The sequence below is a fragment of the Pelobates fuscus genome, chromosome 5 (genome assembly GCF_036172605.1).
Source record: "Pelobates fuscus isolate aPelFus1 chromosome 5, aPelFus1.pri, whole genome shotgun sequence".
NCBI classification, from domain to species: domain Eukaryota; kingdom Metazoa; phylum Chordata; class Amphibia; order Anura; family Pelobatidae; genus Pelobates; species Pelobates fuscus.
In genome coordinates, this window is record NC_086321.1 from 131,258,267 (window position 1) to 131,276,207 (window position 17,941).

The window sequence follows — 17,941 nt, forward strand, 5'->3', positions numbered from 1 at the left end:
TTTATATTGATGCCATTGGGGTGCCTAGGGGGGTGCCCAATGAATTTAAAGCAAGAGATGACGTTGCTGCAGGATTTGAATCACTTTTTACCATAGTTACTGCAAACAAGAATTTGAATTGGATAAATTACATTTATTACAACCAACAACGCTTTGTTAATTACACCAGGGATGCCCTCCAGGGATTAGCCGAACAGCTGCAGGCTACATCCCAAATGTCCTTCCAGAATAGAATGGCCTTAGACATGATTCTAGCTGAAAAAGGGGGTGTATGTAAAATTTTGCCCGACATCATGACATGTTGTACTTACATCCCAGAAAACACAGGCCCTAATGGTAAAGTCACCTTAGCCATAGAAAAATTAAATGAGCTCTCTGAAGAGTTAAAAAGAAATTCTGGGATAAAAGATCCCTGGGAAAGATGGTTTGGTTGGATGACAGGATGGCAAAAAGCTTTAATGCATATTGGTATGGCAATACTAATTTCTCTTTTTATTTTTCCTCTTCTCGTTTGTTGTGTCCTCCCTTGTCTGAGAAAATTCCTACAGAAGACTGCAGACCAAGCAACACCAACTTTTGCACATCTGGCAGTTGATGACCAAGATTTTGAAGATCTCAACACACCCTGTATACCGCTGCAAACTATCCCTTTTATTGATAAAGTGCAAGAGTTTTAGGAAGGGACCAGCTTAGGGACAGCATCCGTCAGTAATGGGTAAAGTCTCCGTGTGGAGAAGTGGTGGACAAGCCACCATGGGCCACCCATGGGAGTGAAGTGTTCGAGAGCCATGCTGACAGATGAGTTAGCCTACTAGGGTCAGATTAAGGGACAGAATTGCACTTTGCATTAACACCTAGCTAGCGGCCACGGGGTTTCTGTGCCTTTGGGCTAACACGTCTTCTGGTATTAACAAATAAAGTTTATCTTTTTAGAATCTAACATTTCATAGGGGGGACTGATGTAGAATTATTAAAAACCTGTATTGAACCTGTGTTGAATTTTTGCACTAACTCCATTTTAACCCACACTACCTGACAGAATCCTCCATTTTAAATTACATTACATGACATAATTTCCTAACAGCATTTAGTGTAATGAATAGAGACTGTATTTTCTATAAAGACATGACTAACCCCGGAATTATTGAATCTCCTGTAACATGCAACAAAGTATAACCAAGGCCATAGCCAAGGCCATGAGAAGCTGGCCTAATGAAATGTTCTATTCATAAAAGAACCCGGCACCTGACCACGAGTCTGACATCACTAACTACCCAAAATGACGCTCAAGCCCCCCTTCCCGCCGAGTAAGCCTCGTGCTGGGTAAGATGGCGCTTGAGCCATCTGTCCACACCCGTGTCCAGAACAATACCACCTCCCGGTGGGAGGACACCTAGCTAACCACTTAGTTCTAGAGCCAATTAATAATATTGATGGGTGGACATTGACATAGCCACTTAACATTTAATCCAATTAATGATGTTGATTTACTGATATCTCGATAATCAATGATGATGTAATTTCGCTCTTATAAGGGTCTGCGAGCCCGCTTTTCTTCAGATGCCATTAAATTTTCTCGAAGTTATTTTAACCTGAACTCCATGTGTCAGTGTGAATTTACTTCTGCGTATACGCAATTTAATCATCTCAAATTTGGACAGGAACAGATAGATTTTTAAACATATTTGTTTATTTCTAAATTAATCTACATCACTGAGCATGCTGGAAATATTAAGTTATACACTGAAAACCACTCAATGTTTCTTATATTATTTTAGTATACAGTCACAGCTGATTTTTTAGAAACATGTCAAAATAAAACAAACAAACTATAATAATAAAAAAAACCATAGCTCAATAAGATGTTCTATGAGATTAATATATATATATATATACGCGCACACGCGCACACGCGCACACACACACACACACACACACACACACACACACACACACACACACACACTCTCTCTCTCTCTCTCTCTCTCTCTCTCTCTCTCTCTCTCTCTCTCTCTCTCTCTCTCTCTCTCTCTCTCTCTCTCTCTCTCTCTCTCTCTCTCTCTCTCTCTCTCTCTCTCTCTCTCTCTCTCTCTCTCTGCCTCCTGATTGGCTAGTCTGCCCCCACTAGCCTAGCACGGGCGGAAGTGCCGATCCCGGAAGTGTCCTGTGTGTTGGACTCCCAACCGGAGAGGAAGCGACGTGGATAGAAGTGACAGACTGCAATACTGCAATGGCTCTGTCCCCATAACTCGCCATCTCGGACACCGGGCTCGGTGGCTAATAGGAGTTAGTGAGCCCTCGGACCCTCTCAGACAGTCCAGGAGTTAGTGAGCGGCCAGCTCTGGGGCTGCACCCCATATCCCGCTGTCAGTAATGGGGTCCTTGTTCCGGAGTGAGGCCATGTGTCTGGCCCAGCTCTTCCTACAATCTGGATCGGCTTATGACTGTGTCAGCGAGCTCGGGGAGATAGGACTGGCCGAATTCAGGGATGTAAGTATTGGTCTGTCTGTCTGGGAGCAGGGGCAGCAATCCATTCCCAGGGACAGACAGCCACCCATACATCCATTCCCAGGGACAGACAGCCACCCATACATCCATTCCCAGGGACAGACAGCCACCCATACATCCATTCCCAGGGACAGACAGCCACCCATACATCCATTCCCAGGGACAGACAGCCACCCATACATCCGTTCCCAGGGACAGCCAGCCACCCATACATCCGTTCCCAGGGACAGCCAGCCACCCATACATCCATTCCCAGGGACAGACAGCCACCCATACATCCATTCCCAGGGACAGCCAGCCACCCATACATCCATTCCCAGGGACAGCCAGCCACCCATACATCCATTCCCAGGGACAGCCAGCCACCCATACATCCATTCCCAGGGACAGCCAGCCACCCATACATCCATTCCCAGGGACAGCCAGCCACCCATACATCCATTCCCAGGGACAGCCAGCCACCCATACATCCATTCCCAGGGACAGCCAGCCACCCATACATCCATTCCCAGGGACAGCCAGCCACCCATACATCCATTCCCAGGGACAGCCAGCCACCCATACATCCATTCCCAGGGACAGACAGCCACCCATACATCCATTCCCAGGGACAGACAGCCACCCATACATCCATTCCCAGGGACAGACAGCCACCCATACATCCATTCCCAGGGACAGACAGCCACCCATACATCCATTCCCAGGGACAGACAGCCACCCATACATCCATTCCCAGGGACAGACAGCCACCCATACATCCATTCCCAGGGACAGACAGCCACCCACCCATACATCCATTCCCAGGGACAGACAGCCACCCACCCATACATCCATTCCCAGGGACAGACAGCCACCCACCCATACATCCATTCCCAGGGACAGACAGCCACCCACCCATACATCCATTCCCAGGGACAGACAGCCACCCACCCATACATCCATTCCCAGGGACAGACAGCCACCCACCCATACATCCATTCCCAGGGACAGACAGCCACCCACCCATACATCCATTCCCAGGGACAGACAGCCACCCACCCATACATCCATTCCCAGGGACAGACAGCCACCCACCCATACATCCATTCCCAGGGACAGACAGCCACCCACCCATACATCCATTCCCAGGGACAGACAGCCACCCACCCATACATCCATTCCCAGGGACAGACAGCCACCCACCCATACATCCATTCCCAGGGACAGACAGCCACCCACCCATACATCCATTCCCAGGGACAGACAGCCACCCACCCATACATCCATTCCCAGGGACAGACAGCCACCCACCCATACATCCATTCCCAGGGACAGACAGCCACCCACCCATACATCCATTCCCAGGGACAGACAGCCACCCACCCATACATCCATTCCCAGGGACAGACAGCCACCCACCCATACATCCATTCCCAGGGACAGACAGCCACCCACCCATACATCCATTCCCAGGGACAGACAGCCACCCACCCATACATCCATTCCCAGGGACAGACAGCCACCCACCCATACATCCATTCCCAGGGACAGACAGCCACCCACCCATACATCCATTCCCAGGGACAGACAGCCACCCATACATCCATTCCCAGGGACAGACAGCCACCCACCCATACATCCATTCCCAGGGACAGACAGCCACCCACCCATACATCCATTCCCAGGGACAGACAGCCACCCACCCATACATCCATTCCCAGGGACAGACAGCCACCCACCCATACATCCATTCCCAGGGACAGACAGCCACCCACCCATACATCCATTCCCAGGGACAGACAGCCACCCACCCATACATCCATTCCCAGGGACAGACAGCCACCCACCCATACATCCATTCCCAGGGACAGACAGCCACCCACCCATACATCCATTCCCAGGGACAGACAGCCACCCACCCATACATCCATTCCCGCGGACAGACAGCCACCCACTCATACATCCGTCCCCAGAGCCAGCCAGCCATACATCGGTCCCCAGGGACAGCCAGCCACCCACCCATCACAAGGAGCACCCATCGCCAGGGACAGCCAGTCACCCATACATCCATCCACAGGGACAGCCAGCCATCCATACATCCCCAGGGAGAGCTACCCACACATCACCATGGTCATCCAGTCATCCATACATCCATCCCCAGGGACAGCCATCCACCCATCACCAGGGGCAGCAATTTATCCATCCCCCAACCATCCCCAGGGACAGCCACCCACCCAACCCCAGGGGCAGCTACCCACCCATCCCTTGGGGCAGCCACCTTCCACAACCTGCACCTGACAGCTCACACTTGCCTTGTTAGACAAGCTTGGCAGCTCTTGTGTCAGAGATGATGTCTGTTTTATACACTTGTAAGCAATAGTGTACTTATGCTAAATGCGTTGACGATTACATCACGAATAAAGTGCTTATTTATAGATTACATCTATACTGCTACCTTGCTACAGACGTCTACTGATGCATTATATCATTGGACAGTCTGCCAGATCTATCTTGTTTTCAAGGATTTATTGCATTTTCATTTTGATGGACAACATATGAAAACTTCTGCTCAGAATTATTGTTACGTTATATGCTGCATAAGGGACATCAGCTAATACATCTTGCTCATCATTTTCATGATGCAAGGCAGCACCAATCATTTGCAGCCCATCAAAGTATGATGTGTGTCCAGAATACAGGATGAGTCTATCAAAAGCTGGATCTGAACACAAACAGTATAAAAAAGGTTTATGTTCACAGGCACATATGAAATTCTGTAATTGTAAGTAGCAACTATCAAAAGAACACTTAATTGGGGAAAACATTGTATTTAACTATTTTTAATAGATAATCCCCAATAAAAACATGCATTTAATTATGCTTTCTCTCAACCCCTCCCCCATTGTATTATATCCAAAACCAGTTTGTGAAATGTGTGGCCTTTGGAGAAGAGGACCTTTTTTTCCACAGACCATAATTTCTATGGTTGTCCAATCACAGACTTCCCAATGCAGCTCAATGATAAGTCTTTGCTATGTGCTCTGGGTAATTGCTGCCTCTTAAGTTTAGATCCACTGAGCTAAACAAACAGGAAGCAACAGGAACCATTGTCAGAGGGTGCGATAAGATTTATAAAAAATGTATAAAAGTACAAATTTCTATTAAAATCGGCTCTTTTTGTAAAATGGAAAAGAGGACACTCTCTTAACACATAAACCAATTCAGATTGTTAAAGTACTTTAGATGTGTGGAGTGTCCCTTTAGACTGTAACTGCTGTTTATTTTATTTTTTAATGCATTTTTGTCATGTTGCTGTGTGTTACACTATTGATTGTGTCAGCTGGGTGATACACATATGTGTTTTAAATTCCCCTTAAACTATATGCAATTCTTTAATTATTGGATAGTTAAATAAATTGTTTAGCAAATGTTTAATTGTATTATTTTGTTAACAGCTCAATCCCCATGTAAGTGCATTTCAGAGAAAATATGTTGGTGAAATGAAGAAATGTGAAGAGTTGGAGAGAATATTGGGTATGTGGATGGTGAGACAATGTGCTTGTTTGTGTTGTGTTTGAAGAAAGTCTTTAAAAAAACAGCTGTCATTGTGTTTTTTTTTTATGTTGCATTGTGCACAAACTTGAGTTAAATAGTTGGCATATAAAAGCCACTAAAACATAATTTTTGTAAAAAAAATTTAAGGAGCAATTTAGTTATAGGGAATACAAATATGTATTTCTAACACTAAAATGTGCCCCCCAGGATATTCCAGCACAGATATCCCTCAGCACTTGGTCAGCTCCTCTTCTGCCTTTATCAGCCGATGGGGGTGACCTAACGCACAAGAAATGCATTCCTATGGGGATTTGCTTGACGCTGGACGTCTTCATGCAAAGCCACTAGAGGCAACTTCTCAGGGGTAAGGGGGACAGGGATACTGCACCCAGATCAGATGAAGTGGTCTGAGTGCCTATAGTTAGGGCTACCATGTCCACCATTTTTTCAGGGATACATATAATTATGGGAAAATGCATTGAAAGGGTTGCCCTACAGTATGTATAATGCATGTCCGGCAGAATATTTCATTGCCTAATTACTTAATCTTTACACCTTCTTCCGTATTCTACATAATACAAGGCAACCGTTTTCATGTACTGCCTATTAATATGTGTATGAAATGTGTCCCTGAAAACATGGTGGATATAGTAATCCTACCTATAGTGCCCATTTAAATTAAATCTTTTCAGACCTCCATGCTTTCTAAACAGGTTTATTTACTAAAGTGGATTTCAAATGTAAGGCCATAGTAGCAGAGCTGTAAGCATAGCAGACTTAGCTGAGAATTTTTCCAGTTTGGCTATTTTGAATTTGAAATTCTCTTTGAATTCTCACCTTGGTAAATAACTCTGAGTCTTTTTTTCCAATGATTCCCCTATTTCAAAATGTTAGAACAAGAAAATGAGGCTACATTAACTTTAGTATACTGGAGTTTGTGGAGGTGGGTTACATAGATGTCTGCGGCCAAACACTAAATAATTTTAATTGTAAATAGTTTTGCAAGTTCCACATGAATTTACATGTTATACCATAGAATAAGTGAGCACCAACTAATGCATTAGATGTTCAGATTAAAATATATTTTTTATTAGGGTTTGTTTACATTTGTGTGTCTTGATGTCACCTCAGTCCGTCCTCCCTTCATCTCTGGATGTGGGAGTGACGTCAGCCAAGGAGGACCGGGCTGAGGGGAGAATTTGAATTCGGCGATGGAACTAAGGTAAGTTTTAGCATTCCATTAATTTTTTAAGTTTACTTTTTAAAAGTTTTTAGGGTTTGGGGGTGGACAACCTCTGAAAGAGTTTCTCCAAGCATAGGCAATCTTCGGCACTCCAGATGTTTTGGACTACACCTCCCATGATGCTTTGCTAGCATTATGGGTGTAAGAGCATTATGAGGGATGTAGTCCACAACATCTGGGGTGCCGAAGGTTGCCTACCCCTATATAGTCTTTCACAGTGTGTAATACACACTCCAATATTTACTTACCAATATATATATATTTTTTCTTTTGTGTTATAATGCAAGCTTACATTATCCAGCATTTTAGATAACACTTTATTGCCAACCCCAAGGTACTCTTTGAATACAATATATTTTGGGTTCACTAACAAAATTCTTTTTCCAAACATTGAATTGATGAAAATCACAAGACCTCTCTCATTCTCTGAATTAAACCCCTGACTTGCATTATCCAATCGGTTAAATTTCACGTGGCAAACTCAAAGAAGCACATTAAAAGCAATTCACACACAGTTCCTTTTAAATTAAGCTTTTGCACGCAAGATCTACGTTGAGCTTATTAAAACAGAAGCTATGTAGATGGACAAAACAGAAGTTTAGGCTACAAGAGGCTCTTCCTTAACCCCTTAAGGACCAAACTTCTGGAATAAAAGGGAATCATGACATGTCACACATGTCGTGTCCTTAAGGGGTTAAAATAATTGATTCCTTGTTTTAAATCCTTAAGATTTATTACTGCTTTCTAAATAAATCCTTCCTTACATACATTTTAATCATCTCTAAATTCTTTAATGTTTTGCCTTACACAGTCTTGTTCTGCTGATTCACTATATAAACCTATAAATTGTTAATTTTATACTAATATATTTTTATTGACTTATTTTAAACGTAAACATTATACATTATTGAACAAAAATAAATGTTTGTATATGAACATTTACACCTGTTAAATATTTTATAAGAAATGTAATTTATTTATTTTTTTGTCCCCCAAGATACAAAATGGGAAATATTGAACTTGGGGAAGACTGGACTCTCTCTTAGAAATAAATGCCATGATTGCACTTCTTAATTTGTTCATCTTTAACAGGATAGCCATGGTACTGCGTATAGTTTCAAAAGTGTGAGTTTGTATGTATGATTTGCATAACAAAGTTCTTGATAAATCGAAGAACGGTTCAAATATATTTGGCATTGTTTTAACAGTATTGAAAGTTGAGATCTTATACATACTGTAGTAATCAAATAGAATAACTGTGCCTTTAATTGCCGTACTTTTATAATTGCAGATTATCTGGTAAAAGAAATGCGGAAATCAGACATTCATGTTTCTGATGGAGTATCTTTGCCTGCAGCTCCTCTACCTAAACATGTGTTAGAAATACAGGTGATGTCTGCTTTGCGTCTTTTATTCCTTGTGTGTAAAATGGATATCTCTAAGCTTGTATACTTGAAAGTCAAATGACTCACCCAGTCTGACCAAAGGTGACCATTCTATCCCTTTGTAGACTTTGCTGTCGAACATACCTATGCCATCAAACTCCTTCCTCTTTGAGCAGATAATGTATTCGGTGCCTGTGTCAGACTCTGTTATTGTGGCTGATTTCTATGTAATACTTTCCTAGATGTTTGTCCACTAAGATATTAAGCTCCTGTGAGATCTCTGCTTTGGCATTTAGTCATATTGGCTATGAAATGATACGTTTTTATGGTTATCTGAAGCTGTAGATTATGCTTCACTTAAATCACAGCTCCTTGTCCCAATAACAGTGACTGAACAATATATCAATAATAAAATGTATATCAGATTTGCTCCTCTCGCCCCACCACTTGCCCGCTCGATCCTGTCCCATCTCACCTTATCAGATCTCTCTCCACTTGTCTCGTGCCTTCTCTAACACACATCTTCAACTGCTCGCTCTCTTCTGGCATCGTCCCTGCTGACCTTAAACATGCCACTGTAGTACCTATACTAAAAAAACCATCCCTCGACTCATCCACCCTCTCTAATTACCGTCCCATATCCCTGCTCCCTTTTTCCTCAAAGCTTCTGGAAAGGCTTGTCTTTACCCGTGTGTCTCAGTTCCTCAATTCCAACTCTCTCCTTGACCCCCTTCAATCTGGCTTCCGCCCTCTCCACTCTACAGAGACTGCCCTTATCAAAGTCACTAACGACCTAATCGCAGCTAAATCCAAAGGCCACTACTCCATACTAATTCTTCTTGACCTCTCAGCGGCCTTTGACACCGTTGATCATGCTCTCCTTCTTCAAACTCTTCAATCACTTGGTCTCTGTGACTCTGTCCTCTCGTGGTTTTCCTCTTATCTCTCCCAACGCTCATTTAGTGTCTCCTTTTCTAATGATACCTCCTCGCCCTGTCTCGGTTGGAGTTCCCCAAGGCTCCGTCCTTGGTCCACTTCTATTTTCTCTTTATACTGCCTCTCTTGGCAAACTTATTACCTCTTTTGGATTCCACTACCACCTGTACGCTGATGACACCCAGCTATATCTCTCCTCCCCGGACCTCTCCCCTGCCATCCTGCAACGTGTCACTGCTTGCCTTTCTTCCATCTCTGACTGGATGTCCTCCCGCTTTCTGAAACTCAATCTCTCAAAAACTGAGCTCCTTGTCTTTCCTCCTCCTAATACTGATCCTCCTCTTTCGCTCTCCCTTCAAGTTTGTGGTACCAACATCAGTCCATCCTTGCAAGCGCGCTGTCTTGGCGTCATACTTGACTCTGGTCTCACCTTTGAGCCTCACATCCAGCATGTTGCCAAATCCTGTAGATTCCATCTTAAAAACATAGCCCGCATCCGCCCCTTTCTTGCACCAGATACTACCAAGGAGCTTGTCCATGCTCTGGTAATCTCCCGCATGGATTACTGTAACCCTCTCCTGATTGGTCTTCCCAAAAGCTGTACTGCACCCCTACAGTCCGTAATGAACGCTGCTGCTAGACTGATTTTCCTCTCTAGTCGTTTCTCTCACACCTCACCCCTCTGCCAGTCCTTACATTGGCCTTCTGTATGCTATAGGAGTCAATTCAAGGTACTAACTCACACCTATAAAGCACTGAACAACTCTAGCCCCTCTTATATCTCCTCACAGATCCATAGGTATGTCCCTTCTCGGTCTCTCCGTTCTGCCCATGACCACCTCCTGTCCGTTGTCCGCACTCGTACGGCCAACTCGCGCTTGCAGGACTTCTCGCGGGCGGCTCCCTTCCTATGGAATAGCCTGCCTACCGCCATCAGACTCTCCCCTAGTCTTGCATCTTTTAAGAAGTGCCTTAAAACTCATCTCTTTAGGAAAGCATATGGCCTCCAAGACTAACCCTTACCTCACATACCTGTCTCTTGCCCTCTCCTAAAGGGCAGCCCACCTTATTTGATTGCAAATTCCTGTCCTAATGTGTTTTACACCCACCTCCTATAGAATGTAAGCTCGATTGAGCAGGGTCCTCTTCAACCTATTGTTCCTGTAAGTTTATTTGTAATTGTCCTATCTATAGTTAAATCCCTTCTCATAATATTGTAAAGCGCTACGGAATCTGTTGGCGCTATATAAATTGCAATAATAATAATAATAATAATAATAAAACATTTCATGGGGCACAGACAGATGGTGTTCACATAAAATATTGAGTGTTTTTTGACTCTGGATATCGAAGGAGTTGCATTAGAAGATGCAGGGAACGCTAGGTTGTAGAGAGATTTGTAAGCAAACCAAAGAATTTGAAAATTAAAACCACAACCTATTAAAAATGAGTACATGTACTAGTTACATGACCGCTGAAGGTCAGCAACTATAGCTGCAGTTTGGCACTCACAGCTGTGGGCCAGCCGATCCTACCATTGATGCTACTGATTGGGCTTGGCTTGCCTTCAGTGCACTTATCTAGCCTGGTCATCTTAAAGGTACAATCCTGGCAACCAACCACTACTTGGACATATGTATGATATTAATTCATATGATGTTGGAAATTTAAAGTTGGGCTTTGGTTGCAGGGAATTCCTTTTTGATTGTATTCTTATTATTTTATTATTTACATAGCGCCAGCAAATTCTGTAGCGCTGGACTAACAGACATGTAATTGTAATCAGAAAATGGACCCACAGGAACAGAGGGGTTGGAAAATAATGTAAAAATTAAAAAAGTATTCCCAAATTCTTGACCCATGCACCAATCGCCACTCTTAGCATTATACCCCTGCAAATTTCCACTCAAACCTGGGCAGACAAATGCATAACACATATATCACATATAATATGTAATGGAGAAATTCTCCCTCATAGGGAACTACAGCAACTGTACTCTTTAGATTTTTATTTCTATACCTCCACCCTAAGAGCCTAGTACACCAATAAGTGTATCTGGAACCTGAGGTGGTAACAGGCTTTTTAAAAACATACTGAAGGTTCTGAAGTTTTGTTAATCCGCCTAATTAAACCTAATCTTTTGTCACCGTGTTACCACCTGAATCGGTACCACTGTTTCACATCCTATCCATATCTGACAAAATGGGAAGAAAATAAACTAGCATTAATATAGATACATCAGAATGGATGCATACAGTGAATGGAAGTTATTATAGCATGTTAGAATCGCATTGAGGTCGCTCAGCAATAGCTACACTTATTCATATCCAGTTAGAGTGCCTATTGTTGCTGCCCTTTTGGTCGCAAGTTTTCAACCTCATACGTAGGTTGTGTACCTGCTATATTCTCAAAACACAACAAGCAGCATTTTGGCTCTTGTTCCTGTGCATATCAGAGCTTTGGCTTCACATATCCTCCTTGCTGCTAGACATCTTATTGCTCTCCATTGTAAAAGTGCTGGATCTGTTCAGCAGAATTCACCTTAACTATAGGTATGAACCTATGGCTCTATTTACCAGGAAGCAACGAGACAAAACTGACAAAATGTGGGCACATTGGGTACACTTTTGGAAGGCGGAATGTGGGCCAAATGCACTTTTACCTTTTGACCTCACTGGATCCTAGCAAAGTATTTGTCTAGGAAAAAAATAAAATAACAATAATAATAATTTTGGGCAGCTAAAACCATGGGATAGAAATATAGAATGTGACGGCAGATAAGAACCATTCTGCCCATCTAGTCTGCCCAGTTTTCTAAATACTTTTCATTAGTCCCTGGCCTTTTCTTCTAGTTAGGATAGCCTTATGCCTATCCCACGCATGCTTAAACTCCTTTACTGTGTTAACCTCTACCACTTCAGCTGGAGGGCTGTTCCATGCATCCACTACCCTCTCAGTAAAGTAATACTTCCTGATATTATTTTTAAACCTTTGCCCCTCTAATTTAAGACTGTCCTCTTGTTGTGGTAGTTTTTCTTCTTTTCAATATGGTCTCCTCCTTTACTGTGTTGATTCACTTTATGTATTTAAATGTTTCTATCATATCCCCCCCCCCCCCCCGTCTCGTCTTTCCTCCAAGCTATACATGTTAAGATCCTTTAACCTTTCCTTGTAAGTTTTATCCTGCAATCCATAAACCAGTTTAGTAGCCCTTCTCTGAACTCTCTCTAAGGTATCAATATCCTTCTGAAGAAACGGTCTCCAGTACTGCATACAATACTCCAAGTGAGGTCTCACCAGTGTTCTGTACAATGGCATGAGCACTTCCCTCTTTCTACTGCTAATACCTCTCCCTATACAACCAAGCATTCTGCTAGCATTTCCTGCTGCTCTATTACATTGTCTGCCTTCTAAGTCAACAGAAATAATCACCCCTAAATCCCTTTCCTCAGATGTTGAGGTTAGGACTCTATCAAATATTCTGTACTCTGCCCTTGGGTTTTTATGTCCAAGATGCATTATCTTGCACTTATCCACATTAAATGTCAGTTGCCACAACTCTGACCATTTTTCTAGTTTACCTAAATCATTAGCCATTTGGCTTATCCCTCCTGGAACATCAACCCTGTTACATATCTTAGTATCATCAGCAAAAAGACATACCTTACCATCAACGCCTTCTGCAATATCACTAATAAAAATATTAAAGAGAATGGGTCCAAGTACAGATGCCTGAGGTACTGATACCGGAGAAACTGACGGAAGCCAAGCACAGAGAGATGGACACAGGTTTCTTCAGGAAGGAAGAGATTCTTTATTGGATCACCGATCGGGACTCAGAGGGACTAATGTCACCAAAATACAGCAAGTTCTGAGCCCCGGACAATAGTGCAGGCTCCTTATATAGGCACATAACTCCTCCCATATTAAGCTCCACCCGCACGTTCTCTTGACCAATCAATACAAATAAGAATTAACTTCCTGCTTGACCGCATGGCTTGTCCAGCACAATGGAGGAGGGGAATACTACATCTTGTATTCTTGCACATGCTCCGTACACTACTGATCGTATCTTGCCTCGTGCACCCAACTGATCGATACGTCAGCATATGTACGTACACATGCCACGTGGTAATCTCGGCCTACTAAATTTATTTTTACCGAGATTCCACCACATTCCCCCCTTTGATGCCTCTTGATATTTCACAATTACTTGAGGCATCACTTAACCTTAGTTTGCATACACCGCAAGTTACCTTGAACCAGACCAGACTTATCTTATGATGTGAATCTTCAACACTCATCTTCCTGCATTGGTTCTCCCTGATCTAGAACCTTATATTTATAAATTGCCATTATCTGTGCAGCAGCCTTCCTCTCTGCTATATTTTCTATCAGGCTTTGCACAGACCTAACTACTAAGGGTATAAGACACGGCAGGAGTAGACACAACATTAAAATCAGTAGGACTCCACCTACCACTGCCTTAAGCCCTCCAAACCACTCATACCAGCTACCAAACCAACTGCTTGGATTATACCCTTTCCATACCTGAGTAGGCACATGCGCTAGTTTAACCATATGGCTAGTAAGCTCAGCTATTGCTTGCCCTTCGTCATCTATTTGAAGACAGCAATTGCTCAGGTTAAACTTCCCACATACACCTCCCTCTACTGCCAAAAGGTAATCCAAGGCTAATCTATTTTGGTATACTGCTGTCCTCATCCTGGTATTGTGCTTCGGTAGAAGATTGAGCGCTTGTGATGTCTCGTTAGTAATGATCTCAACCACCGCCTGTAATCGTATAATACGGTTGAGCATATAAATAGGGGTTCTATAACCAAAAGTACCATCTTCTGCCCACGTGGCTGGCCCATAATAATCTATAATACACTGGGGAGGCCATTCATTATCTTCCCAGGCGCCTATCTCTATGGGTCCCCTTTTCTTCCTATGATTCACATCATACACTTTAACACCTAAAGTCTCACCTGTTTCCATAGGTAACAAGAAGAAGGATGGCTTGAGCATACCCAACACACATGCCCCTTCCCAGTCCTGTGGCAACTCCGAATAGGCTTTCTTACCACAGATCCAGTACAAATTTGCTGGGGCTCTCCAGGTAGATGTGATGGATAGATCAAACCACACATCCTTTAAATTGGCGTATCTAGCAAACGGGTTAGATGGTTCTGAGACATTTGAAGCCGACCACCAAGTTGTATTCTTTGTATCATCATCATAAGCTTTTTGCCCTAGACAAGTTAATTCTCCTACAGAAGTATTATACATCATTCCTTTCCTTGCTATGCAAACATAACCTATGATGGAGGTCTTTAATCTCCACTCAGATTTACCTCTAACACTCATATGATAATCGGCTTGTGTAGATATTAATTGGTCAACTGCCTCAGAACCGGACATTACCTCCTTTGCTTCCCAAGGCCATTGGTCTCCCATGTTAGTACCTCCACACACATAGCAGTTGGTAACATTAAGACTACCGGCAATACTTTCGGCTAAATCAATAAACAGGTTTTTAGCATTATGGGGGATCTTATTATCTATGCTCATCTCTTCATAAAAGGAATGGTATACTTGATGAGTCTGGGAGGATACCGTATCAGTCTCTATCCCTATAAACAATATTGTCCCAGGATCTAAACCCGTCCCATATATTTGAAACCCAAATAAATTACCATATGTATCTAAGAACTTGTCGGGGTTATTTATAAGTATATGGACTGGATTGCGTTCCATAGACTTACAATATGGGCTGGTAGGCAACTTAGTCACAATCATGTCCTTGTCTACTGTCTGTCCCCAAGTTACCCACCCCACACAAGACCAATATGGGCAAAAGTTATAATCTCTATTTGGGCATCTAGGACTCACATATTTATTTTTACTACTGGGACAAATATATTTATCGTTAGACCCATACGTCCTCTCCCATCTAAGATCCCCACATACATTCCACGGCTTTCTACCACTTGATATCGCCTTACACGCATCAAATAGCAGAACACCCGAAGAATGTACGGATACTAACACCGTCTTATTAATTAGGGTCCCCTGAGGATCTCCATTCCTGAGAGTCAACCAAATTGTACGAGGTTGATACTCCGGACTGAAGCACTTAGGTTCTCCTACTCCTAAATGGCACACACTATATTCTATATTTAGGTATCTACATCTTGATACATCTCCTTTACACTCGTATTGTGAATGCCAAATTAGGGTTTGGGAAATATGGTTACCTGTTCTTGTAGTCTTAATGCATACCTCACAGCTAGGAGTGTCGGTACCTCTACCTTCCTGAATATAAAAATACACATAAATAAACATTATCATAAACACATCTTTTGTCGTCATCCTCAGTCTTCGTCCGTGCGAAGGCACCTCAGCTTCCAGGATGTAAGGGCTGCAGGGAATGGAGTTCTGCTCGTCTTCACAGGAGTCCCTTCGAGACTTTTCCTGGCTTATATACTATACGTCGGTGAGCGGACAGGCTTTATTATGGCCCTCTCACTCACTTACCAAATCTCTGAAACAATAAAATTTTGTAATCCACAAAGTTCCTCGTCACTCCGACTGAGTCGTGCGCTTTAACCGGATCTTGCAGGGATTCTCTGGGTCTGCTGTAACTTGCCAAGAATCGACTGCTGCTGGTTTAACCCTGGAGTGATGTATCCACGGAGTCACTTCGGCTACTTTTATCGCTGTAGGGGTAGACAAAAGAACAACATAAGGACCTCTCCACTTGGGCCCTAACGGTACATTATTCCACTCTTTAATCCACACTTGGTCTCCTGGGTGGTAACTATGAACTGGGGGATAAATATTCACAGGTAATCTATCTTGTACCCATTTCTGTACCTCCTCCATAGTCTTACCCAACTCTACAACCTGCTGCCGGGTAATTCCTTCTCCCAACTGACTCAAGTCCCCCCTTAAGTTACCAAGTACGGGAGGTGGTCGCCCATACATGATTTCAAAAGGAGAGAGGCCCATCCTTCTGGTAGGTGTACTGTGGATTCGCAATAGAGCTATGGGCAAGAGAACGTTCCACTTAAGTTGGGTTTCCTGACACATTTTAGCCAACTGATTCTTAATAGTTCTATTCATTCTCTCTACCTTACCAGAACTCTGGGGTCTATATGCCGTATGAAGCCTCCACTTTATACCAAGCATATAAGTCAGTTGTTGTAGGCACTGATGAACAAAAGCTGGACCATTGTCCGATCCTATAGAGCAGGGTAGTCCATATCGGGGTATTATTTCTCGTAGCAGGAATCTCAAAACTTCTCCTGCTTTCTCTGTACGAGTAGGACATGCTTCTACCCAGCCTGAATAGGTGCACTCAATTACCAGCAGGTAACGATGTCCACCCGATTTAGGCATCACTGTATAGTCAATTTGTAAATCGGACATGGGGAGTCCCCCCATAAACTGGACTCCTGGTGGCTTTACTGGTCCTTGCCTTGCATTATTTTTAGCACACGTTACACATCTTCGTACAATGGCCTGAGTCAAGTTGGACAATCTTGGTATGTAGAAATGTTTTCTGAGAGATTCTTCTGTGCTGTCTCTCCCAGAATGTGTCCCGTTGTGATAGTTTTGGACAATTTCTACCGCAAGTGATGCTGGAATGACTATTCTTCCATCTTCTAACTGATACCATTTGTTCTCCAAATACTTTCCAGGTTCAGTCTTTAACCACTCCTCTTCTTGAGCTGTATAAACTGGAGTCCATTGAGACAGTGGAGTTGGTATAAGAGCAGCTATATGCCCCACATACTCCTGTCTTCCCGATTCAGCGGCACGCTTAGCTGCACTATCTGCCATCCGATTTCCTTTGGTTACATCACCATCTCCTCTCAGATGCGCTCGACAATGTATGATACCGACTTCTTTCGGCTCCCACACTGCTTCCAATAGTTGCAGGATTTCAGCTGCATACTTGATTTCTTTGCCTTCTGAATTCAATAGTCCTCTTTCTTTATACAAAGCTCCGTGGGCATGAGTGGTTAAAAACGCATACTTGGAGTCCGTGTAGATGTTCACTCTTAAACCTTCAGCCAATTGTAACGCTCGTGTCAGTGCTATCAATTCTGCCTTTTGTGCTGATGTTCCTTTCGCCAGTGGTGGAGCTTCTATCACCTTGTCTATTGTTGTTACTGCATATCCTGCATAGCGGATCCCTTCTTTCACATAACTACTGCCGTCGGTGTAATATTGAACATCGGGGTTCTGGATGGGAAAATCACGAAGATCTGGTCTACTTGAAAATACTTCATCCATTACTTCCAAACAATCATGTTGACTTTCAGT

At 43.3% G+C, this 17,941-nt stretch overlaps 1 protein-coding gene across 2 annotated transcripts in view; it reads left to right on the forward strand.

Moving 5' to 3' along the window:
• Nucleotides 1-2,150: 2,150 nt before the first annotated feature.
• ATP6V0A2 (ATPase H+ transporting V0 subunit a2) overlaps nucleotides 2,151-17,941 on the forward strand; it is a 51,523-nt gene continuing 35,732 nt past the window's right edge. Inside the window, exons 1-3 of one of the 2 annotated variants that reach the window (XM_063454311.1) lie at nucleotides 2,151-2,490; nucleotides 5,943-6,021; nucleotides 8,577-8,674. In XM_063454311.1, the coding sequence (XP_063310381.1) occupies nucleotides 2,374-2,490; nucleotides 5,943-6,021; nucleotides 8,577-8,674 (294 nt within the window). In that variant the 5' untranslated portion in view covers nucleotides 2,151-2,373. Of the gene's footprint in view, nucleotides 2,491-5,942; nucleotides 6,033-8,576; nucleotides 8,675-17,941 lie in introns of those variants that run through there. The other variant, XM_063454312.1, reaches the window with a different exon arrangement.